The sequence below is a fragment of the Salvia hispanica genome, chromosome 3 (assembly GCF_029641045.1).
Source record: "Salvia hispanica isolate PSC_SH4W2 chromosome 3, Shi_PSC_v1, whole genome shotgun sequence".
Taxonomy (NCBI): Eukaryota; Viridiplantae; Streptophyta; class Magnoliopsida; order Lamiales; family Lamiaceae; genus Salvia; species Salvia hispanica.
Window position 1 is genome coordinate 7,368,241 of NC_142694.1, and position 27,897 is coordinate 7,396,137.

Consider the following 27,897-nt stretch of genomic DNA (forward strand, 5'->3'; position numbering starts at 1 on the left):
TACCGCGGTATACCGCTGCATACCGAAATTCGGTATATACCGTAAATTAAGGTATATACCGTAAACTAAGGTATATACCACAAAAATATAAACACAATTATATATAAAAATATATTTTATATATTTTTAAATTATAAAATCTATCATAAAATATAAATATAATTATGAATACATTATATTTAATTTATTTTTAAAATTATAAAATATAAATAATATTCTAGAAACTTTAATTTTTTATTTTAATTGATGTTGAAAGTCAGGTATACTGTAAAAGTAAGGTATACCGAACTTCGGTACGGTATACCGAAAATGAGATACGGTATTGGTATGGAAATTCGTCATACCGAAAATAAGGTATATCGAAGTTCGGTATACCGAAAACTTTGGTAAGGTAAAGGTATGACTTTTTCGCTTACCGTATTTACGGTAAGGTATACGGTATGGTGGTTTTGGTAAGGTATACCGTACCTACCCACCCCTAATTTATACCATGATTGAACTCTCGGCAGTCACGTTGTGCTTGAACACATTTTATATTTATTAGATTACAGGGTTAACAGATTTAATTTAAGGTTTGTCCAAACAACAAAGAAACTACTCCTTATTTTTTCCCTAGTAGTACTAGTGTACTACCCTTTACTAGAAATTAGAATTGATGAAAAATGTGAGAAATATTCTAACCTGGTAATTGTTATTGAAGTCATAAATTCAATTTTATTTATAATTATAAAATTAGCCTCCAAAAAGAGAACATGGTTTCAGGCTGCCTTCCTCACTTCGACTCCTATTTGGCTAATTGATTGTTGTGGCATTAAATAATGTCTCATGCAAAATGGCATGGATTTCTGTATCATGACAAAAATTAGGGATCTAGGAACTAATAATTCCATCCAGTTGTATTGCCTTCAATAAGACCGACACTATTTTATAACGTTTCGGATGCCTATGGTTTTCTATTGAAGTAAATACTATATCTATGTAACTATGGTCTATGTTATAGAATATGTACCTTTAACATTCTTCGCAAATACATTAACTTTAACACTCACCCAACTAATAAACGCACGTCAAACCGGTAGTTTATTTATTCAAAAAGAAAATTTAATACTCTCTCCGTCCTCAAAAAAATTAATGAACTTGTAAATGATACATATTTTAATATGTATAATTAGTAAAGTAAAAAAGACATAAGAAAAAACGAGAGAGAAGAAAAAGATAGTGGATTGTGGAGTTCAAATTATAAATGATGCATAATATTATTATTTGTTGAAGGACGATCCCAAATGGTAAAACTAGTCTATTTTTTAGAGACGGGAATAGTATAAAACTCTGCTAAGTCCTAACCATGTGCGATATGCAAGGATCATGGTTATCTACCACTATGACAAAGTTCATTCGGCTTCACAGAAAAAAATCATTAGTGAAAAGTGTTCTTCCTCAATTTAGTCAAAAGGTTCAAGCCCGAATGTAGCTCGTGACTTGTTTTTCATATTATAAGGCACGGCATTAAATACAGATATATGTACTATAGGTCACCTTAAAATAAAACTAATTTCAAATCCGCAGAAACACAAAGACATAATTTATACAATAAGTAAATTCAAATATCAATAATGTCAATTTTAACATATAAAACTGAAAAGGGTTATGAATTCTGGATTGAAAATTAGTTATCATTTGATCGCAATTATATAGGAGTATATATATTCACATTAAATTGATATAGTTAAGTGCAAAGCCATTCTATACCCGGCACATCACATATAGTACGTGATTTATATATTTGATAATTTTATGAAATACTGTGAAATAATTAAAACGTCACCGATGCTCAGAAATTATCTGTAGCGTATATGATATCACTCCTTTATATGAATCCACATATAATAACACATAAACAAATGGTGCTTGCGTGTGTGTAGTGTGCTGCAAATATTTGTGTTAATATTCAGATGTTGTTTCAAAATCATTTAATAGTCAAATGCTTTAAGTTTAAAGTTAGATAAACACTATACACAATAATTTTTTTTATGTAGTACGAGTATTACATATGATAAATTTGTAACACGCACTGTATTAAATAATTAAACTGAGAACATGTTGATCTATCTCAGACTACAATCATACCTAATTGGTTTCACAAGTACAGCATATAGCATGATAGAGAGAGAATTGAGAGAGAGGGAATGGTGAGTTATTATCCTAAAGCAGGAAAACAACAAATGATAAGAGATGTAGGAAATCCCAAGTAGAAGGAAATCTTCTCACTACCACCACAAATTTAGATTGTGAAAGCACTAAAATATCTAACATTTCCAATTTATTGGCCCACCTATTTCCTCCATTTCAAATGTTGCAAGCATTTAAATCTAGAAAATCAAGAATCAAATCATTACATAAGCCACTCTAATATCAACCAGAAATATTCATCATCTAAATCTCAGGAAAGCAAATCGCAGCACCAAAATCATCAAGTTTTGGGGTAGGAAAATGGTAGCTGCATTTACTTCCATTAGCCCACACCCACTATCTTCGTATCTACATCACAAGTTTCAACCTTCTCTTCTAGCCTACAGTTTGAGCTCTACCACTGAATCTACTAATTTATCCAACAGAGGGAAAAACTCAAGCACCTATGGACCCTTGAGAATTCAAAACGCAGCAACCAAGCCAGCAAAGTCGCCAGGTATGTTTATGTAGATCAATCATCGAAATTGCATGAAAAAGAAATGTTTCAATTCTTTCTTTGGATGAATCAGCTGAAGAAGACTGGAAGATAAAACGGCAAGTTCTACTGGAGAAAAAGGTAAAATGGCTATACATGGGCATGCCATAGCAAAAAATGCATGATATCAATGAATGAACATAACTGTCATGCCACATCACAGTATTAGGATAAAAGTTGAGGCCTCAAATTCATATAAAGAGCTTTACCATGTAACGGCGATCCTGTTTCCAAACCTGACAACTCTTTCACATGTAAAAGTTGCGTATCAACTGTCTATTGAAGCTCAATCTGCATTGAGAATAGATGAAAATTTCAAGAACATGCAAGGCCTTATGTATGTTACTAAAATATAAAACCATCTATTATTAAAAGTGGAAACTCTTTCACAGTAGACCATGAAATTCAAAATTAGATTCAGTATCAGAGAATTTTAAATTTATTAGTGAAAGCAACGTAGGCTGCTTAGTGTGAAGTGGACAGGGATAACTAGAACTTGTGCAGGTAAGGAGTGTCGACGTAAAGGAAGCATTGCGACTTCAAAAAGAGAACAACTTCGTCATTCTTGATGTACGCCCAGAGGCAGAGTTCAAGGAGGTAAATTACAGTATGCCAACTTATTTAAGAGGTCTAAAGTTGAGCAGATTTTTGTCTCACTTCGAACTTTCTGGCCTCACTCTAATTGTTTCTCGGTTTAGGCTCATCCAGCAGGTGCTATTAATGTGCAAATATACAGGCTCATAAAGGAATGGACAGCATGGGACATTGCTAGAAGGGCTGCATTTGCATTCTTCGGCATCTTCCAAGGAACAGAAGAGAACCCTGAGTTTATACAAAGTAAGATATGTAGGATATCGTATTCCTCTACCCTGCTTCTGCTAAATATGTACTCCCTCTATGGGTACCTATTTTTTGCTTTTTCTTGCCAACCACAAAATCATTTACTAAGTCTACAACTCGCACAATCAGGTGTAGAGTCAAAACTACCTAAGGATGCTAAGATTATAGTGGCTTGTTCATCTGGAGGAACAACAAGGCCAACGCAAAATCTTCCCGAAGGGCAGCAGTCAAGGTAAATGCATTATTAATGCATAGCGGTTTTGTTGTCCTAACCCAAACAGCATTACATGTTTTGAACTTTGATGTATTACATCAAATTATATGCGTTCTTCCAAGGTAGATTACAGAAATAAGATGATATCATTTGCTTCATAACACTCACTGCAGGTCATTTATAGCTGCTTACTTGCTGGTGCTGAATGGCTTTAAGAATGTTTATCACTTGGATGGAGGAATCTACAAATGGTTTAAAGAAGACCTGCCATTAGAATCTGAAGAGTGAAATTCGGTAATAGAGATGCTTATGAATAACCCTGAGTGTAGATTTAATATACAGTAAACAGTTTCCTTAACAGAATTGCTGCAAATATGTAAATGGTTTCGGAAATCAATTGCCTGCACTTTTCTATGTTCTAAAAGACTCCTTATGCTCACATGAAACTGTACATCACCCAACACTATCATAAATAATACATATGTTGCATTAGAAAAAGGAAACTAGAAGTTACCCCAGGAACTCATGAACATGAAACAACACTGTATCATATTTGAAAACTTCTCTCTGTTCATTAATCAACAGTAGATACGATGACATGTTGGACATGCATAAATAATACATATGTTGCAACAAGTAATATCTAATTTGAGTGGCTTCACTTGTCAGTATTTTTTACTTATTTTCCTCCCAAATTTTAAGGAAAACAATGGTCTCACATGAATATGAAGTTAACTGTGACAGCTCAACCCACTATAAAATAACATAACATAAGAAGAAAATAATACAAGTGCATCATATGTGAAGCTCACTCATATTTGCCTCAAAATTGCTTGGTTGATAAGAGGGTCACTTTACAAGAAGCAAAAACTGAAAACATATTGCTTAGATTAAATTTATTCAGGCTTCCCTCTCACGAAGTACCATCTTTTATCAATCCTCACCATGTCCAATTTATAAACCCCAACACAGAAAAATATACTCCCTCCGTCCACAAAAAATAGAGCACATTCATTTATGGAAAGTTTTCAACAAATAATAACCCTACACATCATTCCACTAACACCACTTCTCACTTACTTTTTCTCCTTCTCTCTTACTTTTTTCCCTTCTCTCTTACTTTACCAATTCTACATTAAAACCCGTGCCATACACCAATTGCTCTATATTTTGTGGACGGAGGGAGTATATTGAAAGAGCTTGATATTGATATATACTACTATATTAGCTAATGGAAGAAAACAAGCAAAGTTTGGGAGAAATTTTTCTTACAGTCTTCATTCATGTAAAGTGCCTGAGTGCAGTTGGGAGGGGAAACTAACTTTTGAATTACATCCCAATAAACCAATGTGACAATTCTTCCAAAACAAATTCCTAAGTTGAGTTGAATTCTCTATCATGCTAGCATCAAAGATGTTCTTGCCATTGCTAGAGCACCATCATAAGTTCTATTTCCTCCAATAAATCCACTTATATGCACAAAGGTGCAGCCACTAATTCCTGAAACTTGTGAAAGTTCATCATCATTCAAGCCCCTCCAAGAAGGTGGGAGAGGTTTGCGACTATCAAATTTATCAGGTCCAACTGCCACAGCTTGCAAGCGCCACTTTTCGCTCCTGTCATCCTGAAAATTGCACAGGGAAAATCATCAATTAGTAAATAGTTAAACAGCAAAAGTTATTATGAGACCTCAGCTTTCTTACTCTGCTATATAAAATAGTAGATGCTTTCTATGTATCTGTTTATGCCATGGGAGAATTTATCTATGGGACTTGTTGTGTAAAAGAAGGGAGAGAAAAGGCATGCAGAGATAGATTAGGGTTGAAAGTTAGCAACCCTATGACACTCCACTACCTCATGTTGTTAAAAAGTCTAAATGATTTAATCAGAACTTGGTAAAAGAATAGAGTTCTCTGCAGACCACTACGTTCACATTTATGTTCGCATCCAGAGAGAAAGATGATGAGAGGTTTAAGGAGTACCGCATAGACAACATATTTGATGCTAGGAGTGATCTTCAGTTCCTTCTCAAGTTCAAAAATGTGAAGCTTCCACTGCCAAAACATTATATTCATCAGTTATGATTATATTCTCCATTATCAAACAACTTACCCACTAACAGAAGTTCAGGAAGAGACTTAAAGGGAAGGGCCTTGCAGAAAAAATGTGGGACAGTATCACAAACTTTTGCGTAAAGTCCATTGCAACTTACAGGTACTGAATTCGTTAGCATAATGATTTCACCACTTGAATCTATACTTTTCCTGGCCAAGAGACTATTCATGACAACCGATCGAGCTGGCAACCATGATTTAGCATGAAAATTGATACACTGGGAAGGATGTGTAGAATATTCAGTTGTAAGTATAATATCTTGCCAAACATCATTTAAACTTACTAGGATCCATAAAATACGGAATTTCCAAAGTAGAACCTCTAGGAACTCATTGCCAGCTACTTTCATTGCTTGTTGAAAGGATTCATCCTCTTCTGCAAGGGATTGATTTGGACATATCCAGTCAGGATTTAGTCTTTCCACTCTTGATGACAAGCTTGTATTATTTACAAACCTTGGAAGCTGAGTAGTGTTGTATTGACTGATTCCATTGTCTATAGCATCAACAGCCTGCTTATGCAAGGTGAGTATAACTCGTAAAAGTACAAGACGTTAAAAAACCATATTTCCAATCACCACCAGCACTCATGTAAAATATTTCAGGGACCATCCTATGTTTATTGAAAAGCATCAGCTAAGAACCTCTTCTAACACAACAGCCACACTTTTGAGCAATATAGGATACTAAATGAATACATTACAATAAATAGAAAACTTTATGATCTTAGGGTGTTCAAAATAACTAAGATGAGGCTTCAATTTGTTCAATAGTTTGATATGCTCACTCCACTACATGAGTCATGTAATATAATTGTTCTGAATCAACACCTACAAGCAAACGTAAACGTGCAAGTATGCAAATCATGTAGTACCTCTATAAAGTTCTTGTAGACTGTAAGAAATAAGCGATGCACATCAGGATGGTCTGTGTCCAACTGAACCTCTTTCGCAATTATTTCTTTTCCATAATGCTGGGATGAGGAAGGAATCAAGACAATCGTAAATAGAATAGTATCGGATGTTATGCTTGAGAATAAAATACTTAATGAATGTACAAGTTCACAAACCAAACAAGCAATGGATATGAAAATCAACTGAAAATAACTATAAAACTACAAATATAAAGTAATAATCAGCTTTTATACCCGCATTTAACACAAATTCAAGAGTTATTCGAATGGAAACACAAAGGCAATGCTTCTCATATACTATCATTAGTATTCCTATCAATGCATAACAACGATTTTCAAAAACTTGTCAACAATATCACAAGACGAGTAGTTCTAAACTAGAAAGCAAAATATTTCCACCATATGCATTTAAACAAACATAATCCCACTGTGAGTCAATTCAATCGTGAAATTCATCCCAGCTAAAGTGAACCATCAATTTCAGAAACTCCAGACGCGATTGATTATCATAAATGAACGATAAGGAGTGAAAAAAATCCAAATATTCATTCAGGCATTTAAGACAACACCTTATAGACAAGGCCAGCACTGCTGAGCTTAGTCACATATCCGCAACCAAAAACCTCCTCAAAACCTTTCTGATGGTGATCGTATCGGTCTCTGCTCGGATCGTAAACTCCTCCAACATCCAGCACGGCGTCGAGCTTTTCCAAAACCTACAAGCAAAGTGTTGAGCACTGCAGTTTCCACCAAATTAAACGCGGCAGCAATTAGAAGGAAACGAAGCGCACGGATTTTATCCTTACCAGGGGATCACGAGAGCGAACGATGTCGGCGTCGTAGAATTTGGCGGTGCGACGGATTATGAAGCAGCCGAGCGCTTCATCGCAGTGGAATTTGCCGTCGTGTGTGCCGACTCTCTTAGGAGCGGCGGACGACGAGAGGCTGCGCCACCCGCAGCTAAGGATACGGTTAGAAAGTACGGCGAAAGCTCGCCGTTGTATCGCGCCGGCGAATGAACTGGAGAAAATATTTATCATATTCATAGGCTTGTCGATGACCGTCGCGGGTTCTATTGTTCTTTCAAATGTAAAATATTTTCATTTTTCTCTTTGCAATACTCAAAACTCTAGTGCTATTTTAAAAAATGTGTAAAATGAAAAATTTTATACTAATAAATACTCCAGGTTTGTCAAATTTTGGTCAGTTTATAAACCTTAGAAAATAACCGAGTACATTATAATTTTTACATTTATTTTCAATTATTCGTAATCTGAAAATTATGTATTGATTCTTCCTCCGAAAAATAATCCAATTTTTCTATTATAGGATGTCCAAAGAAATAATCTCCTTTAGAAATATGAAAATTTTCTTTCTCCCGTACTTTATCCATTTTTTCTCATCTCACTCGTGCTTATATTTTTCAAATTTTATTTATTTTTTCTTCTTCTATTTTACTTTATCAATTACAATATTATCTACAAGTAAAACTACTCGGCTCCTTATTTTTTCATTCACAGAGGGTGGGAGTGGAAAATATTAATGTAAAAAAAATATTCAACTGCTTAACCAACAGTATAATATTTAGTCAACTCATGCTTTTAATTTTACGCATCCACACTGACGTCACTAAATTCAAACATATACTACTCAGTACTCCCTAAACATCCTAATTTTTTTGCTGCTGCTAGCCTTGTATTTCTGCAACGCCATTTTCTTTCTTCTCCTCCTCTTCTTCTTCAGCCTTTTTCTTCTTCTCTTCTTCGTCTTCAGCTAATTTCTGAGCCATGACCTTCTCTTCCTCCTCCGCTTTAACCTTGGCCTCTTCCAACGCCCCCACCAATCTCATCAAACACCCATCCTTATCCTCACCCTTCACTTTAGGCATCAAATTCTCCGCCACATCCGCCGGCGTCATCTTCGTCTCCCCCAACAGCTCCTCAATCCTCCCAAACAAATCATGCTCCTCCAAACCCAAATAATTCTTCGCCAAAACCCTAAACGCCTCAAATCCACAGTAAGACAGCTCAATGTGCTGGTCCATCCTCCCTCTCCGAATCAGCGCCGCATCCAGCTTCTCCACATAGTTGGTCGTGAACACGATGATCCTCTCCCCTCCGCACGCCGACCACAGCCCGTCTATAAAATTCAGCAGCCCCGACAGCGTCACCTCGCTCTCCTTCCTCTCCTTCCCCATCATCATCATCTTCTTCATCGGATCCTTCTCCTCCTCTTCCTTCTTCTCATCCCTTTCCTTCTTCTCCCTCTGCCCTGTCACCACCAGCGAGCAGTCGATATCCTCGATCACCATAATCGATTTACCGGAAGTGTCAATGAGGAGCCTCCTCAACTCAGTATTGTCCTTCACCGCTGTCAGCTCCAGATCATACACGTCGTATTGTAACAGATTCGCCATCGCGGCGATCATGGTGGACTTCCCCGTCCCGGGCGGGCCGTACAGGAGATAGCCTCTCTTCCACGCCTTCCCCACTGATTTATAGTAATCCTTTGATTCCGAGAAATTGGTTAAATCATCGATTATTCCTTTCTTTTTCTCAGGATCCATAGCTAGGGTTTCGAATGTGGCAGGGTGGTCAAACACCACCTCACTCCACAAACTCCTCCGCCGCCCGAAGTTGGGGCCGCCGCCGCCTTCGTTGTCCCTATTATTAGTAAACAGCTTCCTCTTCCTCTCCATAACGGCGATCTCCTTCCCTTGCTCGAGCACGTGCTTTAAATAGCGGTCGCAGATAGCATCACGGTGGCGGATGTGGAAGGTGAGGGAGAAGAATCGCTTCTCGGCCTCCCGGGGCCCGAACGTGATGGTGTGGCTGGACGGCTGGGTCTCGCCGGAGGACCACCAGAGCTTGATGTTTTCAAAGACGTCGGCGACCTCCTCGCTGGAGTTGGGGGCCATGGCGAGGACCACGGCCTCGGAGTCGGGGGCGACAGAGGCTTGGAGGTGCTTGGCCTGGGAGGCAGAGCGGGCGTTGAGGTAGCGCTTGATGGAGGCGTAGGAGGAGCTGCGCTGGAAGGCGTCGTCGGCTTCGTATTCGGGGAAGTTGATGGTGATGTAAGGGTAGAAGAAGTTGAGGAGCTTTTTGGAGTAGTGTTTGATGGGGGTGGTGATTTCGTGAGGGAAGAAGTTTTGGAGCATGGTGTAGGCGAGCATTAGGCCTCCGATTGCTGACCATAGTTTAGTTAGCATTTCTGCCATGGGAGATGGTGATACTGTGTTATGTTATCACATTGGTGTGGGTATATATATAGACATGTTGGTTTGAAGTTTGAACAAGTGATCGATGTTATGGCTATTTGTTTATTAGAGAAACAAAAAGTAGTCTAAATGATGACGTTGAGACTTGGCCCAAAAGGTTTATGGTTTTACTTGTGCATTTGGTTTGTCCAAAAGTCTAAATTATTAATGTGATGGGAACTTGTCCATTGGGTTTGTCTTTCTGGGTTTTCTACATCATAAAAGGAGAGTCGAATAATCATAAGTTTCTAGATAACTATAAATGTAGGCGAAGTCTTTTTTTTAATCAATGAAGAATATGGCAAACCCAATATTTAATTTCATTCTTCATGGTTGCGAGTAATTATCCAGCCCTACATCTCCTCTTTATGCGAGTAAGAACTTATATTCATTGCCATAGTAATTCATAACACTTTTGTCTCTTTTCTATTTATAGTGTCAATTAGTTTTTGTCACATAAACTGAAATTGGTGTATGTTAAGGGATGTTTTTGTTTGATGTCAAATTATGAATAATGACATTCTTATTGGCCGATGACCAAGACTTTTATTTCCATCCTCTCTTTGTATATTCAGTATATATTATGTTAAATTTAATCCTTTGTTAGGTGAATGGTTGGCAACATATAGTTTCATATTGATAAGCATGCCAATCAATATTATGAACCGTTGTGATTTCATTTTTTTACGATGCGTGACATCCAAGGCTTCATATAGAATAGAATAAAAAGTAGACTAAGATGTGGGATGATTTCATTGTAAAGGTCTTATGTAGTACTATAAGTAATATATGGAATGACTACGAAAGATTTTGACCACATTATATTATATTGACATCAATATCCACACGTTATAACTCATTTATAACAAACTCGATATTCACTGTGATTATGTGACTGAAACTAGATTTCAGGCACAACCTTAAATTTCTTGAAAATACGTATCTCATGTTTTCAATTTGTGGAAATCAATCCACCAAATAATAACTTAGCTACATAAATATTTTCAGTAACTATGTTAAAGCAGAATACGGACCCCTATCTCGCTTTAACTGCGTATTCAGCTATTTGCAACACAAGTCGGCCTTTTTCACTATGCCCGGGATATGCCCTCCAAAAGCCCATCGCTCCAAACTCAAACTCGACTTACACAGTTACACTGTACATTGTAGTAAGTACAACTTATACGAAAAGATACCCAAATATGAAGTTATTATTCAGATCAAACCACACACAAGAATTAAACATGAAAATGACACAAGATTCAACCGATCCAGGGGAGTACAAGAGCCTGTTTACTGTCAAACATGTTACCTAATTGTATCAAACTTGCCAAAAATATAAATCTGGACAGCCAGGACACATACTTTTCCCTTTGTACAGTATGTATGTGTTATGTATAATAGAAGGGTGTACAACAACAAGACACAGTTCTTACTTTTGTGTCAAACGTTTCAAATCAAGAGACCCTGGGGGTGGAAGTAATTCAACCTCAATACCTGATTAACTTAAATCACTATGTTTCTCCAATGCGGTATATTGTGATCTCCTGTTGCTTGAAATACCGACGGTCCTCTTCATCAACAAGTACAAGGTTTAAGTAGTACTTTACGCTAAATTTGTTGTTGATGTTCCGACAAGTAGGAGTCAGCTCATATGGGCTGAGGAACAATCTAATTGGAATTGATTCACCTGCAAACCAAGTGCTTGTTAAGTACATCCTCTCATCAATTAAGTAAAACAGCTATTAGTAATTGACTAAGATAGATAGATAAATAAATAAGCAGTTTTGCACCAAATTACTAATAATGAAGTTGAATCAACTAAGGTGAGCTGAAGAAAGTTAAATAAAGGGGTTGAATTAAATAAAAACTTCATTAGAAGACAAACAAGAAGAACACGGTCGAAATGAAGAGGTAAAAGGGAAATAACAAAATTCCGGAGGAGGAAAATTTAATGCAGTCAAATAAAGAAAGCACTTGCATCTAGTTTAACCGCTAGTTAATGCAAGCAACAGATAAAGGTTAGCCGTCAGCATACCTCTGACAGGAGCACCATCCATCAGTTCAAACTTTGCAAGAGTCTCGGTCTCAACATGGGTGTTGGACCCTGACCCTGTTGATTCGCGTCGCCTAATCTCCAGATCCATATTTTTTATTTTGATTCTTACGAGAAGAAAGTATATTTTTCCTATAATAACATCTTTCAGATGATACCTGGATAAATCAGCATTCACGTTCAATATGAGCATCGCAATCAACCTCTAATGAACTTCAAGATTTGAGAAAAAAAATTACAAATTCTAAGTAACAAAACCACTCAAATAAGGTCTTTCTAATGATCCACAGTTGCAATAATCATATAATACTTCACCTACTTGACCTAAGAGAGAAAGAAGTGCAATTCAGTTTTGTCTCATATGGACTGGTAAAGTAGAGTTGAGAGTTAGCATTGCATACTTGCTCTTATTGTACTCGAACTCGATATGAAGGCAGTCCTCAATTCCAACTTCCATCTACAAGTCCAAATGAAAAGTAAAGACAACATTATAGGCATACTCTTGCTGAATGGGTGGGACGGTGAGCATTTTACATTCAATAGCTTAATCCCATATACTTATTATACTGCGTCACAAACACTCTCAATGGTGTTTTCACGCACAAAGTTGCCCGACCATAAACTTCAGACTAATGTAAAACTCAGAGCATATAAGAATACCTTGATGCTGTTGTTGATTGATGGAGGAGGGGTATAATTCCAGACCTAAATATCAGAAAAGTAGACAGTAATTGAGTATGACAAGTATAACAACTGTGGCCACAAAGCATTAGAAAGATTCATTCATTTAGCATAAAAATGAATCAGAGCTCATACAAATGAAGCAAAGACATAAAAGTTTCATATACCCACAAAGCAATAACCAATTGAAATTTACCTCTAAGACTGAATGAATTTTCTATTAAGTCACAGTTTTACCAACTAGGCTAAATAATTCATGGCAATTACTGCAACAGTGCCATACTGCCAACTCATTACAATTAGTATCTTAATCATATATGGTTTCTGAGTACGGTAAACAAATTATGAGTATAAGTGCAAACAAGAAGATGCTATGTTACCACAAAGTCTTGAAAGTGTGTAATGCTTCCACCATAACCCCGGCTTATTGTTACTTTTAGGACATACCTGAAACAAGCACAAAGATTTGATGAACTTGGCCAACCAATTTGGCAAATGACACTGAAAAAACCACGAGTTACAGCGGTGGCAAATCAAGCAAAACTGTAACTAAAAAGGATGCAATTTCTCAGCTTTCAGTACACCTAAAAATATACAGACCTGTCAGGCCATTTTAATGCAAAAAGAATATGGGAGCTTTCATAACTTCAAACAACTAACTAAGATCCTAAGCTGACAGCTCATTCACACAACTTCAACAAACAAACCTCAGAAACACTAATTGGCTAGTCTGACCAATATTGCTAAAATGTAGCAAAACAGAATGCATAGTCCATGTCAAAGTTTAAGAAGCAATAAATGCACTACATTGAAGAATTAAAGAGATGTGTAACTAACCTAAGCCGCACATTTACCCCATTGTATGTCTCATATGGCATTTCCACGGTTGAAAATTCAAATTGAAAAGTTTTCCTTTCATATATTTCTCCCGGAACATCCAGCTCACGAACTATATAAACAGAGTGAGAATTTCTGTAAGAGGATGATGTTTTAAACTGATATAATGAGCTAATGGGCCAATTTTCTTCAGTATATGTTAAAATGATCAGAGGCGGAAAGTGTAGAACACACTTTGTTTGTTACGTAGCTTCCATAAAATGCAGAATCCACTAAAATACTCACCCAAAGATGTAAAGTCATAGAAGTTTCCTTTGTCGAAATACATTTCTGCAAACAAAAAAAGGTGTTAAGAAGAAGGTTGTTGGACAGCAAGTCAACTAGTTATCATTTTTCAATCTTTTAGTAACCATTCATGATATTTGTACATTTTGGGTACCTAAAAAGAGAGTCAAGAGACTTCAGAGTTTTGGTTTAAGATTTAGTGCGGACAGCAGAAAACAAAGAAAAACACATAACTAAAACACACGTTAAGGAGTGAACTACATGTACAAGCTCTGAGTTACATCCAGGATGCCAAGCAGAAACATACCTATCTGACCAAGAAGCTCAACTTTGATTCCATTGTGTTCCACCTTCTTCCCTGAAACTGGCTCAACAGTAATCTAAAAAGAAGACAAATGAATAAAAATCAACTCAGAAGCAACAGTAACGTTTAAGTTGGTATCAATGAAGATACCTTACCGTGCCAGTTATATTATCTTGACTGTGAAAGAGTGGAACTGTTGTTGCTTGACCATTATCCTTCTTAATTGGGATCTACAGTGAAAATGATATGAATGCTAGTGATCAACTACAGAGGAATGTCAGAAATTAACAATGCAAACTCAATAGTAACAGAAAGTGCCGGATCAACAACTATGAATTAACAAATGCAACAACAAATAATCATATAGCATTTTTCATGCAAAACAAAATAAATGCATACATCACAAAAGAATGTATAAAGTTCAACATTCGAGTTTTAATCCTCAATCAGAATAGGAAACTCAAGGCATTCGACTCCGAGCAACTTACATGAGAAATTCAACTGCAGATGAGTATTTTAAATTCAAATCAGGAACAATTAGAAAATGATACCTGCTTACGGTTTTTCCCATCAGAGAATGAAACTGAAATGTGGCATGCTGGTTTGAAAGCTCCAACAATAAAATTCTGAAAACCATTAACCCAGAGGAGAGATAAACAACAGTAGGGCAGAAAGAAATCAAATAATCAATACTGCTAAAGCAGGAACAACGACTTTACCATTGCTAAAATTCAACGCTTGTTCAATCCAAATCCCTGATCAACAATATACTGGCAGTTCAAGCTACAGAAACTGCACGCAGATAATTAGGGCAGATCTAACCATAGAAAATAAAAAACGAGTACTTCATAAGCTTAAATGCAATATACTGAAGTCAATAAACAGGTAAAGGCGTAAAACTGACGCACTCAAAACCCTAAAACTGATCATTCATTCATTTCTTTTTAGTTTCAAATTGAGAAGATAATCTATATGTGAAATGGAGGATCAATAACTTACTGAAGAGGATTATGCCAACAATCGGAGAGTATGACTCTGTGATGTCTACGAGAAATGCGAGCTGAGAGAGAGAGAGTGGGAAATATTATTATTCTGTCAAAGACTCCAAACGCCAACTAAGCGAGTCTCTATATTAGACTTTGTTTGGATGGTGGGTATAATGTTAGGGGAAACAGGAAATAGACCATGTTCACAAATACAAAACCCAAACATTCCCCTCAATATAAGTACAGTACATTGGACTGCTATTTAAATTCAGGAAATGGGAAAATACGTCTATCCATGTAATTTAATCAACTATTAACAAAAAAGCAAAACTAGTTAGAGCATCTCCCACCATTCCGCTAAACTCAAACTCATTTTAATGTAAATCTCACATTAAATATTGATTTTACTCCTACCATTTACACTAAATTCAAACTTAAAAGAATATTTTTTATATTATGCTTTTTTTACACATAAAATTTGAGAATTTTTTAAGTTTTGGTTTAGTGTAAACCTAAAGATAGGTATTTTTTTCTCAAAAATCAAAAATAGGATTTGTTTTTTAGTACTATTGGAGCTAAATGCTCATCCTATTTTAGGTTTTAGTGTACCCTTGGAGATGGTCTTAATGAAGAAGGTTCTCGTAGATGTTGGAAGATGAATTAGTTAGACAGTTGCTATTAATAAATTAACTAAGGAAGCAAAACCCGGGGGATGGTATATAGTGAAAAACGTTCATGTCAAGGTTGGAAGACGAAGTAGTTCGACACTTGCTAACAGTATATAGTGTATATAGTGATAATAAATTAACTAACGAAGCAAAAACTGGGGGATGGTATGTAGTGAAAAAGGTTCATGTCAAGGTTGGAAGACGAAGGAGTTCGACACTTGCTAATAGTATATAGTGTATATAGTGAATAAAGGACGTAAGTGAACGACGGAACTGTCACGTCATAAAATCAGTCACAACTCTAAAAATTAAATAAGTACATGGAACTTTTTGGCCTTCATGAGCCGGAAAAGAGAGTAGTCTACCCATCCGACCTACGTGGATGACTGATCTGATATTGACATTAGCTTTTAAGTGCCTTTATATTATACTACTATAAAAGTAAGAGTCCTATTAACCATAAGTCCACCATTAAAGACTGAACTAGAGACCAAATTAGGGCCACTCATTTTTCTTAATCTTATGGTTATGATTAATTTACAATTAATTTAATATTTTATTACATAAAAACGTTTTTATTTTTATTTTTATAATATATATTTTTTTAATTTATTCGATAAAAACTTGCTGGAGTAAATAATGAACTATATTCACTACATAATGAACTAAATGAATGTATGTTATGAACTTATTACTTCATTCAGTCGTGTTATTACTTCATTCCGTTAGTTTATTACTTCATTTATTCATGCTATTACTTCATTCTATTAGTTTATTACTTCATTCCGTTAGTTTATTACTTCATTCCATTAGTTTATTACTTCATAATGTGTTATGACATAATTATCTTTCAGTTTGGTTTAGGGTTATTACTCCATTCCGTTAGTTTATTAATTCATTCAGTCATGTTATTGTTATGAACTTATTACTTCATTCAGTCGTGCTATTACTTCAATTCCGTTAGTTTATTACTTCATTTATTCATGCTATTACTTCATTCTGTTAGTTTATTACTTTATTCCGCTAGTTTATTACTTCATTCAGTCATGCTATTACTTCATTCCATTAGTTTCTTACTTCATAATGTGTTATGACATAATTATCTTTCAGTTGGGTTTAGGGTTAATACTTCATTCCGTTAGTTTATCACTTCATTCAGTCATGTTATTATTTCATTCCGTTAGTTCATTAATAGTATTCAGTTATGTTATTACTTCAATTCATTAGTTTAGTACTTCATTTCGTTAGTTTATTACTACTTCATAATGTGTTATGACATAATTATCTTTCAGTTGAAGTAAATTCAGTATATAATGAATGCGAAAAATTACTTCATAACATACATTCATTTAGTTCATTATGTAGTGAATATAGTTCACTATTTACTTCACCAAGTTTTTATCGAATAAAAAAAATTTAAAAAAAAATTAAAAACATTTTTATTTAATAAAATATTAAGTTAATTCTAAATTAATCATAACCATAAGATTAAGAAAAATGAATGGCCAAAATTTGATCTTTAGTTCATTCTTTAGACATTGATCACAACTCATAAAAGTAATATTTAGAATTGCCTAGTATTTATTTTAATAATGATTCTCTTCTATGTTAAGTGAAAATATAATAAAGTAACAGTATATAATAATATTTTCTTTATCTAGAAATAACTTATTTTTATTGAGATACAAATTTTTTTTTATCTCCAATGGGATGGAGATAGTATAAAAAAAACACCCGTGGACAATTTAATAAGAAGAATAACTTCAACAATCACGGTTAATGTTTACCTTCATGTTCATTTATTACTAACATTTTTTCATTCAAATCACTCTCATTTAAATTGCTTCTTTCAGATATTATTGATATTGTTAATAATATTGCAAATTTATTTACCCGCTAGATATAGTACATTATGCTAAATCAGCAAAAAAATAATTTGGTGGATTAATAAAGAAAAGAATGAAAGAGGAAAGTATTAACATTCCCACAAAATTAACATTTTATCTCACAAAATAATTGGAGTGTTAGTACAAATTGGAATAAAATGGTAAAGCAGTCTCCGGTGAACAACCGGCCCAACCACAATAAGCCAGTTCCCTACTCCGCCACTGCACAATACACACCACATGCCATGGGAAACTGGCAAATTTCCTTAAAATGCTCGACTCTAGCCGGTTAGGGGTTACGGAGGCAAAACCTGCCTGATGGCGCAAAGATAACTCATTTCTGGCGCTCAACTAATCCTGGAAGTAAGACGGGACAAGTAAAGATCAGTAAAGAGGACAAGTAAAAGCAAGTACTCTTGAATGGGACAACCAGTAGGTTAGAAACATAATGATAAAAAATCAAGATAGATTGTATTAATAAAAATCTTGCTTGACTGATTTAAATGCTCAAGATTGGGAAAGAAGAAACTTCTATTGCTCACTGATGGCATTTTGTACCTGATAGTCACCGGATCCTCTCTGCCACAGCCATCCTGATGATTGTGGGCTTATCATGCTGAATTCGCTTGCTGCAACGGTTGTTCTTGTTGTGGTAGCTAGAACACTCTCCAAATCCAGCTGGGACAATGGCCTTGGATCCTGGCATTATGGCACAAAACATGAAATAAGTTGAATATTGATTCTAAATAATATCTTGCCAAAAGAATAAGATACCCCCATGATATTGTTTACTTAAACTAGATGATCAATCAACTTCATCTAAAACACCATTATCCTATATCTTTAGCAACATTCACCAATAGTGTAGTTGCACGTGCAACAAATGTATTTTGGCTGAAGGCGAGCAAAGCACAACAAAGGCGTGTATTAACAAAAAGAGAGGAATACTGACCCTAGAAGAATTTCCATTTTTCTCGTCATTGAGTAGGTCCCTAATTGGATAGTAGGCAGCCTTTTTGCAAAGCTCAAGAAGATCCGAACCTGTGCATCCATCACAGAGACTGGCGATGTGATCATAATCAATACCATCTTCAACATTCTCATCCTTCAATATCACCTTCAATACTGCAACTCTCTCCTTAAGATTAGGTCTCCCAACTTCGAATGACTGTGGAAAGCGCCTAAGAATTGCTTCATCAAGTTCGGATGGACGATTGGTCGCAGCAAGAACCATCACCTGAGCATGTTCTACATGAAGACAATCAAGCGAATTCAACCGTTAGACCTTCTCAAGTACAACAATTTGACTACATTCGCCTCATTGTAACTACTATATCACCTTGACTGAAAACCATCACTTAAGGGCGAGAAAAACACAAACCAGGGTGCAGGAAAGATCCACCTCAAGAGAAATAAACATGGTAAACAATTATCCTGCAGGGATTCTAAAAGAATACGTACGGTCCGTGGTGAACCCATCCCACAAAGCCATAAATTCAGTCTTCATATTAATTAAAGCTTCATGGTCTGAACTCTTGCGCTGACCCAAAAAACTATCCACTTCGTCAATGAATATAATAGCTGGCTGAATTTTGTATGCCAAGGTGAATATAGCAGTCACTGCAGAGAAATATAGTTAGGATATTTTTAACAAAGAAAAAGATAAAGCTCATTAAAAATTTATAGCAAATCCAAAGTTTCTACATCCAAAACTTATCAGGATTGGACATTCAAGTCAATTGTAGCCAATTCTTGGAATCATATGATCAAAAGCATCCAAAAGATACAGCAAAATGAGGAATGTCAAAACATCCATTACTCGCTCCTACTCAATGAGCAAAGATGAACTCTCAAAGCCATATGTCATGTACCCATAATCTTGGAGGCCAAATATTGATTGGGTCTGATAAAAGAAATTCATACGGCTTTAAACCCTCCAATTCCTGGATTCAAGTGATAAAAGATAGAACTACACTTTAATCTCACTGAACACTGTTATTTCCAGTTTGGCATATTTTGATACTTCACAAATTTAGTAAATGAGTTCTAGGATTTCTAGTTCTGCTCACTTTAAATTCCACTAATAATAAGAGAAGTTGGCCAATTGTCATCTTCCTCTAATTTTGCACCAGACAGAAGCACACCCTGGCATCATTCTGTTTATATTAGCCTCATTAAATTTTTCTAAGGATGTTAACTTTCAATTGCAAAGAGGAAGCAACAAAAGCAGCGGAAAACATTCCACCTCAAAATTAACAATAAAATGAACATGTAACAGGAACAAATAACTTTTAAGAGGTGAAATAACAATATACATTACCCAGTTTTTGCGCATCCCCAAACCATTTGCTCATCAAGTTCGATATTCTCACATTAATGAAAACAGCTCCTGATTCTTTTGCAATTGCTTTGGCGAGCATTGTCTTCCCAGTACCAGGCGGTCCATATAGCAAAACACCTTTTTGAGGAGAAAGAAGCTTCCCATGAGAAAAAAGGTCGGGTCTTCTTAAGGGAAGAATAACTAATTCATTTAATGCTTCCTTAATAGAATCCAATCCTCCAACAGAGTCAAAAGTGACGTCGATATCATCGGGGTTCACAACATCACAGGCTATTACATCCTATAAAAAAGAAAAAAGATCGAAACTGATGATAGTAAGCATTACATACCATTTCTAGCTGGCATGTAAAGGGAATGGTCGAAAACTTTAAACACATAGTACAAGAGAAGAGTGTCCCAAAGCTCATTAACGAAAAAATGTTTCTCTTACTTCATTCAAACCCCAAATCCAGAATTGAATCCATGCAATACTACATTGCTACTCCTATTTCACAAGAATGACTTCCACTATTCACAAAAATACCACACTTGTATTTCTCTACTTGGTAAACATAGTCTTACCAAAATGACAAATTGAGTAGTAGTATAACATTTTTACACAAAGAAGTAGGAGTATTGTAATTGTAAAGTGCAATTGCTCCAAACTCAACAGGAAACAACTAGTGTGAAATTTGAAATAGCATCATAGTCATAAAACAAGGCTTTCCAAAATCACGAAGCATGCCACAATTAGACCTAAAAAATCAACCACGCAAACGCATGGCTAGAGATATCACATCTACGAAATACTACAATTGAAATATTAGCACAGAAATAAAGACGCATAGTGAGAGAGAAGGCGTAACCTCGTAGGAATTGGTTTCAATGAGAGGGCGCCCTAGACGCCTGGCAATTTCCTTTTTATGGTCCATAGCTTTCTTGGCAGCGTCGCGATTAGGGTCCAAACTCCGAAGCCCCATGAAGAGCACCAAACAGCTCAGAGCTGCGCTCGCCGCGTAAAGAAGCAATTCTTGCACGAATCTGGTCTCCGACGAACCGCCCTTCATTCCACCTCGGAGAAGAATAAAATCAAAATTCTTGGTTTATTTTTGGAGAATGGAATTTGAAGAGGAAAATTGCATACGAGGGAAGATCGCGAATAGCAGAAATTACTCAAGTACCCCAACTCAAGCATTTTGGATTTAACGACGTTAACGACTTAACGGTACCGTTGGAACTGTTCATCCGTCACTTGCTTAATAAAATCGTGTTACGGAAATCATATTTAATTAATTAAATAACAGACATTGTAGTAGTATATTAATAGCATCTAATATGGCTGTAGATCCACATGCACGTGCCACCACAGCAACAAGGTGCATCTACATTACATTGCAATTTCACCTTAACTTACTTCCAATCGAAACAATTTAGCATAATCTTCCACAATCTCCAGTATATCAAGTCTAATATACGGAGTAGTACTGTTAAAATTAATATACTACTACCTATTTAAAAATATTTTTAAAATGCATATGTCAAATTATTTATGCATCGCTCGGCACGAAAACGTGACCAATTTTCATTTGTCTTTTAATAATTGGAGCTGAGTCAAAACAATCGTCAGCTCACGTTCAAGAACAAAAATTGAGATTTACTTAATTTTATTGCTTCTTTTATCCCATTTATTTCGTATATTGTTTTTCAAATAACTTCATTTGATTTAAATTAGTTACTCTCCTTCCCATCATAATTTTAAAATAAAATGACTCAACTATAATTAAACAGACATATGTATTATTTCCACAGTGCTACATTAATTTGTATCACAATGGTAATTTTCTTAAACAACCTTGCCAAAAAATTCACCGCACCATATTTATTTTCATTTCTCTTCAGTTAGATATATTTACTTAGATCGTTACATAATAATAACCTTAATCGATCATAATGTCATTTCTATGTCTAATTGTTTGGCACACTTGACTTATCCAGGGTAGGCGTTTTCTTCTACGTTATCAAACACTCCTTGCCATCTCAAAAGCTATATATTTACCCAATCACACTCACTCTCTGCAAATTCTCTCTCTTCCTGCTTCTCAATCATCGCTCTCCAATGGCGGATGCTCAACTCAAAATTCCGCCGCCATTGATTGACGGGAACGCTCTGGTATCCATGTGCCTCTCACGCGCCGGCATCGACAGGATGTTTGGAGTCGTCGGAATCCCCGTCACCTCTCTCGCCAACCGCGCCCAAGCCCGAGGCGTCCGCTTCATCGCCTTCCACAACGAGCAATCCGCGGGCTACGCCGCCTCCGCCTACGGCTACCTCACCGCCCGTCCCGGCGTCCTCCTCACCGTCTCCGGCCCCGGCTGCGTCCACGCCCTCGCCGGCCTCTCCAACGCCGCCGCCAACGCCTGGCCGATGATCCTCATCTCCGGCTCCTCCGATCAGAGCCTCACCGGCCGCGGCGATTTCCAGGAGCTCGATCAGATCGCCGCCGTTAAACCTTTCTCCAAATTCTCCGCCAAGGCCACCGACATAACCGAAATCCCCAAATCCGTCTTCAGCGTCGTCGATTGGGCCGTCGCGGGCCGCCCGGGGGGGACGTATTTAGACCTCCCCACCGATGTGCTTCACCAGACTGTTGATGAGTCCGAGGCCGAGAGATTGATCGCCGAAGCCCTAAACTCACGAGACAAAGCCCTAATTGAGAAGCCGAGAATCGACAATTCCAAAATTAAGAAGGCGGTGGAGCTGCTGAGGTCAGCGCAGAGGCCGCTGATCGTGTTTGGAAAGGGGGCAGCTTACGCCAAATCCGAAAACGAGCTAACGAAGCTAGTAGAGAGCACTGGAATTCCATTTTTACCTACTCCGATGGGGAAGGGGTTGATTTCGGATAAGCACGAGCTGGCGGCCACGGCCGCCAGATCACTGGCAATTGGTAAATGCGACGTCGCATTGGTGGTTGGCGCGCGGCTGAATTGGCTGCTGCACTTTGGCGAGCCGCCGAAGTGGTCGAAAGACGTGAAATTCATCATTGTGGATGTGTGCGAGGAAGAGATTGAGCTGAGGAAGCCATTTTTAGGGATATTGGGAGATGCCACAGAAGTGGTGGGGATGATTCATAAAGAAATCAAGGATGATCCCTTCTGTTTGGGGAAGACTCATCCATGGGTTGAGGCTGTGAGGAACAAGGGGAAAGATAATGTGGCGAAGATGGAGGTCCAGTTGTCGAAAGTTGTGGTGCCGTTCAATTTCTTGACACCGATGAAGATTATCAGGGATGCGATTTTGGGGGTGGGGAGTCCCGCGCCTGTGGTGGTTTCGGAAGGGGCTAATACCATGGATGTAGGACGGTCCGTGCTGGTTCAGACAGAGCCGAGGACTAGGTTGGATGCTGGGACGTGGGGGACGATGGGCGTTGGTCTTGGATATTGCATTGCTGCTGCAGTGGCTTCGCCTGATCGCTTAGTGGTGGCTGTTGAAGGGGACTCTGGATTTGGATTCAGTGCTATGGAAGTTGAGGTACATTTCTTTTTCATTCGTGCCTCTTAGTGTTATATTAAGCTAATTTACAGATGCGGCTTATGTTTGGGAATTGGAGACATGGAAATTGATAAAGCTAGTTAGGTGCTTCTGTGTGCATTTTACTCTTTTGTATGCTTAACTTGTTAGTATTTCTGGTGCTGTGTTTTTGGTAGAGGAATGTAAAGGTGGATATAGTGGTGAATTGCTTCTAGCTCTTGTTGGATTTTTGTGAATTGCAGCGCGGTCTTACTTGTTCCTTTTTAGTTTAGAGTCCTTAGACAGGGTTGTATCAACTTCGTGAAACATTGGCTTCTGTATTTATGATTCCTAGTTGCGAATTGGAGTGTCGATGGATATTAGTCGAGTATATTTCACTTTTTGTTAGAGGACGCTGGCATAAAATTGGTTTTTAAGGATCATAATATACAGCAGTGTGTCTTAACTTCATCTGATGAGTGTGTTTCCATGCAATATCTTCAAATTTGAATCTTGAAAACAATTACCAAATTTTTTTCTGTTTTTTCATCCTTTGATGTTCCTGCTGCCACCTACAGTAGGTTCTTGGAGGAGCACATTTTTGTTGTTCTAGCAATTGGCATCCTTCTTAACTCTGTGTGATTGTGAGTTGTTCATAGTCATGCTCACTGCACTCTAGCAGCAGAAAAACGTTAAGACGTAAGAACCGTGCTATAGAATTTATTTTTCAGGCATGTAGTGATAAAAGCGGAAATGATCAAATTTTCTGATAAGGATTTCGAGCCGTGAAATTTGACAAAGGGATGCTTTTAACTCCCACAAAAATTCCTAGGCACAAGTATATATATTGCTCAAATTTCATTATCTGTGTGTTATGGAAACGTGATAAGTTATCAGTTGCTTATGATGGCAACATAGGCTACTACCAGTGATAATTTCGGCTCCAATATGTTTCTCCAGTGCTAATTCAGTGTGTGCTTTTATTTGGCCTTTCCAGACACTCGTTCGATATCAACTGCCCGTGGTGGTCATAGTCTTCAACAACGGTGGAGTGTATGGTGGTGACCGGAGAAACCCAGATGAGATAACAGGACCTTACAAGGATGATCCTGCTCCGACATCTTTTGTTCCAGGTGCAGCATATCATGTCCTCATCGAAGCTTTTGGGGGAAAGGGTTATCTTGCTGGAACTCCTGATGAGTTGAAATCTGCACTTGCTGAATCCTTCTCGGCAAGGAAACCTGCAGTCATAAATGTGACCATCGATCCGTATGCAGGTGCAGAGAGTGGGAGGTTGCAGCACAAGAACTGACGCTGAGGTAGATCGATTGTTTTCAGTGATCAAGTTCTTGAACTTGTTATAGTGGCACCTTCGCTTGTATTGGGTATATATAAAGATACCACCATATTGTTGTAGTTTTGAATGTTTATTGGAGTTGCTCTAGTATTGGGCGCGTGAATCCCTTACAAATAACTTGGTCAAACGAAAATGTGTAGCCTAAGCGAAGATTTCTATAGCTGCTTGTTTGTAGTACTCGTACTAGACTATTTACTAGTACTAGTAATTGAGTAATTTTTTAGTATTTTTTATTTTTTTGGTATAAAAAAGCCCGAAAATAAAGTCAAAATCAACGAATATAAGCAACACCTAGTCTGTCATGTAGCATCCAGCTATGGAACCACGACGGAGGGACCTCGAGCTCATGAAAACCTCTATGATAAGAATAAGCATAGTGAGACTAGTTGTAAGTTGTAACCTATAATATCGAGGGTGTAAGACGGTAAATAAGTCTAGCATAGTTAGATTATTTGTTTCTTTTCGAGTCAAACTTAAATCAATTTATTGAAAACTATTAAGGTTCATGAATACACTCGAGATATTATTCCATTTTTAAAAAAAATTATATACGGAGTGTATTTATTTTGAGATAATGTTTTAATAATTTTATATTGTGCTATTTTCTAAAATCGGTTTTGGATTTCAATAATTTATTTAAGAATCATTCTAATTGTTTCATAAATTTTTATAAAAGTTTTTGCTTTTGTTAGATTTAAATTCGGTCTCGTATCAAAAACGAAACGGTGTAATATCAAATATTAAACGAGAATGATTTAACTAATAGAAGAAGTTCGTAAGAAGATATTAGATCAAACTTCTCTTTTAAAAGACATCGAGATATATTTCAGTAGACATGGTTGGTAGAGTATTATTTTTGTATTCTGAGTTGCATAACTTGTAAGAGTTGAATTTACACCAAAACCTTCTCCTAATAAAATATGACCAGGAAGATATAATGTGGAGATATGACGTGGAAATATACACCTACAATCTGAAAGTTTTCATAAATATTTCATTTGTGACACACATTTTATTTATTGTCCCATTAAAAGTGACATAATTTTTTTTAAAATTGAAATAATATCATATCTATTTTATTCTATTGTTTACTTTATTTTATCTCTATTAAATCATAAAACAATAGTAATCTCTCTGTCCATTAAAAATAGAGATATTTTATTTTTTCGTTGGTTCCATAAAAATAGTTCATTTTCATTTGTGAAAAGTTGTTCTCAACTCACTACTCATATACATCAATATATTCAGAACTTATACCACTAAATCCCATAATTAAACACCAATAATAATATGGATCTTACTATCCACTGATTATTTTAATTACACTTCTCTTTCTCTTTCTTACTTTATCAATTATGTATTGATTCTTGTATTATTTCAAATATCTCTATTTTTATGGAACGGATGAGTACTCTATACGGTAAAATCTCATGCCAGAGAGCAAATTATTATATTAAGTGGGATGTTTAATGTTTGAAAACATTAACTAACGCCATTAATACACTAATTAAAGTCATTAATAACTGATATAGTAAAATACTACAGAAGTACGAGGCTGTAGGACCTATAGAATAAAAGCACAATGGCAATAAAATATCCAAACCAAAACTAAAACCAAAATATCATTAAATGTGTTTTGCCTTATTTATGAAATAAAATTATCTTCCATCCACTCATGAGTCATCAGTCAAGAAAAATACTTTCATCCATTTTACACAATACCGAAACCACTATGTCTTCTTCCTTTTTCCCCACCTTAGTTGGGGGAGTTTATTTTCTCTATTTTTTTTAAGACTCTGTTTGTAGTCATACACAATTGACTATTTTGCTTAAGAAATTTCTCATATAAAACAATTTAATTTACATCTAAAAGAAAAAAGCAAAATACCTAACGCCATCTTTTTAGATTGAGGGAGATGGCAGGCAGTGATATTTGTTGAGATAGTGGATATTGTGACGCGTTAAGCCTACAAAACCAATTTTGATTGTAACTACTCGACCCAATACACTTTTTTAATCAACAAACAAATTCCAAAATTCTCAATCTGTTTTATAAAAGGAATTCTCAATATTAGAAAAGTAAATCCAAATTATAATAAGTATTCCAATATACATATCCAAATTATATAATTATTTCAATATGGGCCACAACACAAGGTGCAAAGTTATCTTTGTCAATATCAGTGAGGAACTGAGGATTCTTTTTGTTTTTTTGTACCAAAAAGTTCATATAAAGAGTGATGGCAGGTCATCCATAATCCAATATCCTATGTTAAGCTTTACTCCAAAGAGTATTATATTACATAATCTTGCCCATTGTTGATATGGTCATGTTACATGGAGCATTTGATTCTTGAATTTTACATATTAAGAAATGAATCGGGATAACAAGTTTAGATGATTGATTTTATACACAAAATTATTGCTGATTGTGTTTTCCATAACTTATACTATATGTCTGTTTGTTTATATGAAAATTAATTTTTAGATAAATAATTCATAATAAACTTATGTGTTTGGAAATTAGTTTATAATTAATCAATGTGTTTAGTGTGTTAAGTTATTAGAATTTTAAATTTATTATATTATTATTATTATTATTTGGCTGTAAATACATGACCATTCAATATATTCTGGCTTTTCCCCAAACTTTTATTTTTAAATTTAAATATATGAACTTTGAGTTTTTCTGATTTTTCCCCAGAAGATTTAATGTAAAGTTACTTTCTTATAACATGGTTTACTTAATTTTCACATAAAAGAAATATTATTTATGTGAAGTTTAGATGTCCTATTACAACCTAACCCTTAAATATAGACATAAAAAATTTGCATTAGAATTTCTCATAATTGTTGAAAATAAAGGTCCTCAAAAAATAACATCATTTAGATGTCATATTATGACATAGTAATCCTTAAATGTAAAATTAATAAATTTTGTTATCCT

The 27,897-nt window shown here is 36.1% G+C and overlaps 5 protein-coding genes and 1 pseudogene across 9 annotated transcripts; 2 read left to right on the forward strand and 4 right to left on the reverse strand.

Annotated features, from left to right (window-relative positions):
• Positions 1 to 2,356: 2,356 nt before the first annotated feature.
• LOC125209807 (Rhodanese/Cell cycle control phosphatase superfamily protein) lies at positions 2,357 to 4,203 on the forward strand. Of its 2 annotated transcripts, XM_048109390.2 has the most exons (6): positions 2,362 to 2,686; positions 2,760 to 2,806; positions 3,230 to 3,322; positions 3,424 to 3,562; positions 3,695 to 3,797; positions 3,953 to 4,203. In XM_048109390.2, exons 1-6 carry the CDS (start codon positions 2,491 to 2,493, stop codon positions 4,065 to 4,067), a joined length of 693 nt encoding a protein of 230 aa, XP_047965347.1. In that variant the 5' UTR covers positions 2,362 to 2,490; the 3' UTR covers positions 4,068 to 4,203. The 2 variants fall into 2 exon arrangements, with proteins under 2 accessions (XP_047965346.1, XP_047965347.1); XM_048109389.2 differs by having other exon boundaries at positions 2,357 to 2,686; positions 3,424 to 3,797.
• Positions 4,204 to 5,011: 808 nt separating this feature from the next.
• On the reverse strand, positions 5,012 to 7,939 carry LOC125209805 (uncharacterized). 3 transcript variants are annotated; one of them, XM_048109387.2, is made up of 7 exons: positions 7,613 to 7,939; positions 7,376 to 7,522; positions 6,768 to 6,866; positions 6,214 to 6,405; positions 5,992 to 6,111; positions 5,762 to 5,833; positions 5,012 to 5,403 (listed from the first exon to the last, which is right to left on the reverse strand). In XM_048109387.2, exons 1-7 carry the CDS (start codon positions 7,850 to 7,852, stop codon positions 5,176 to 5,178), a joined length of 1,098 nt encoding a protein of 365 aa, XP_047965344.1. In that variant the 5' UTR covers positions 7,853 to 7,939; the 3' UTR covers positions 5,012 to 5,175. The 3 variants fall into 3 exon arrangements, with proteins under 3 accessions (XP_047965344.1, XP_047965343.1, XP_088924431.1); XM_048109386.2 differs by having other exon boundaries at positions 6,178 to 6,405; XM_089068305.1 differs by having other exon boundaries at positions 5,992 to 6,405.
• A 432-nt stretch (positions 7,940 to 8,371) lies between these two features.
• Positions 8,372 to 10,060, reverse strand: LOC125209804 (AAA-ATPase At3g28580 pseudogene; annotated as a pseudogene).
• A 1,195-nt stretch (positions 10,061 to 11,255) lies between these two features.
• LOC125209806 (vacuolar protein sorting-associated protein 26B-like) lies at positions 11,256 to 15,382 on the reverse strand. Of its 2 annotated transcripts, none has more exons than XM_089066885.1 (12): positions 15,225 to 15,382; positions 14,945 to 15,042; positions 14,777 to 14,851; positions 14,381 to 14,455; positions 14,229 to 14,301; positions 13,922 to 13,966; positions 13,637 to 13,748; positions 13,180 to 13,246; positions 12,779 to 12,823; positions 12,520 to 12,575; positions 12,101 to 12,276; positions 11,256 to 11,752 (listed from the first exon to the last, which is right to left on the reverse strand). In XM_089066885.1, exons 2-12 carry the CDS (start codon positions 14,945 to 14,947, stop codon positions 11,577 to 11,579), a joined length of 903 nt encoding a protein of 300 aa, XP_088923011.1. In that variant the 5' UTR covers positions 14,948 to 15,042; positions 15,225 to 15,382; the 3' UTR covers positions 11,256 to 11,576. The 2 variants fall into 2 exon arrangements, with proteins under 2 accessions (XP_088923011.1, XP_047965345.1); XM_048109388.2 differs by having other exon boundaries at positions 14,945 to 15,017; positions 15,225 to 15,381.
• A 2,457-nt stretch (positions 15,383 to 17,839) lies between these two features.
• LOC125210317 (uncharacterized) lies at positions 17,840 to 21,241 on the reverse strand. The gene is made up of 6 exons (XM_048109875.2): positions 20,952 to 21,241; positions 20,086 to 20,386; positions 19,227 to 19,385; positions 18,718 to 19,013; positions 18,324 to 18,464; positions 17,840 to 18,122 (listed from the first exon to the last, which is right to left on the reverse strand). Exons 1-6 carry the CDS (start codon positions 21,150 to 21,152, stop codon positions 18,117 to 18,119), a joined length of 1,104 nt encoding a protein of 367 aa, XP_047965832.1. The 5' UTR covers positions 21,153 to 21,241; the 3' UTR covers positions 17,840 to 18,116.
• An 885-nt stretch (positions 21,242 to 22,126) lies between these two features.
• On the forward strand, positions 22,127 to 25,176 carry LOC125214766 (2-hydroxyacyl-CoA lyase-like). The gene is made up of 2 exons (XM_048115911.2): positions 22,127 to 23,614; positions 24,591 to 25,176. The coding sequence occupies exons 1-2, from the start codon at positions 22,202 to 22,204 to the stop codon at positions 24,903 to 24,905; spliced, it is 1,728 nt and encodes a 575-aa protein (XP_047971868.1). The 5' UTR covers positions 22,127 to 22,201; the 3' UTR covers positions 24,906 to 25,176.
• Positions 25,177 to 27,897: the final 2,721 nt, after the last annotated feature.

Excerpts from the sequence above, each read along its gene's own strand:
- LOC125209807 (XM_048109389.2), top strand. The coding sequence starts at position 2,491 with ATGGTAGCTGCATTTACTTCCATTAGCCCACACCCACTATCTTCGTAT. Across the intron at positions 2,807-3,229 it reads AAGTTCTACTGGAGAAAAAG|GTAAGGAGTGTCGACGTAAA; the intron begins GTAAAATGGCTA and ends GAACTTGTGCAG. Across the intron at positions 3,323-3,423 it reads CAGAGGCAGAGTTCAAGGAG|GCTCATCCAGCAGGTGCTAT; the intron begins GTAAATTACAGT and ends TTCTCGGTTTAG.
- LOC125209805 (XM_089068305.1), bottom strand. The coding sequence starts at position 7,852 with ATGAATATGATAAATATTTTCTCCAGTTCATTCGCCGGCGCGATACAA. Across the intron at positions 6,867-7,375 it reads GTGCTGGCCTTGTCTATAAG|CATTATGGAAAAGAAATAAT; the intron begins GTGTTGTCTTAA and ends TCCTCATCCCAG. Across the intron at positions 5,404-5,761 it reads TCAAATATGTTGTCTATGCG|GATGACAGGAGCGAAAAGTG; the intron begins GTACTCCTTAAA and ends TGCAATTTTCAG.
- LOC125209806 (XM_089066885.1), bottom strand. Across the intron at positions 14,302-14,380 it reads AAGATAATATAACTGGCACG|ATTACTGTTGAGCCAGTTTC; the intron begins GTAAGGTATCTT and ends TCTTCTTTTTAG. Across the intron at positions 12,277-12,519 it reads TTCGAGTACAATAAGAGCAA|GTATCATCTGAAAGATGTTA; the intron begins GTATGCAATGCT and ends TGATTTATCCAG.
- LOC125210317 (XM_048109875.2), bottom strand. The coding sequence starts at position 21,152 with ATGAAGGGCGGTTCGTCGGAGACCAGATTCGTGCAAGAATTGCTTCTT. Across the intron at positions 19,386-20,085 it reads TGGGGATGCGCAAAAACTGG|TGACTGCTATATTCACCTTG; the intron begins GTAATGTATATT and ends ATTTCTCTGCAG. Across the intron at positions 19,014-19,226 it reads GGATGGGTTCACCACGGACC|AACATGCTCAGGTGATGGTT; the intron begins GTACGTATTCTT and ends GTCTTCATGTAG.
- LOC125214766 (XM_048115911.2), top strand. The coding sequence starts at position 22,202 with ATGGCGGATGCTCAACTCAAAATTCCGCCGCCATTGATTGACGGGAAC. Across the intron at positions 23,615-24,590 it reads TCAGTGCTATGGAAGTTGAG|ACACTCGTTCGATATCAACT; the intron begins GTACATTTCTTT and ends TGGCCTTTCCAG.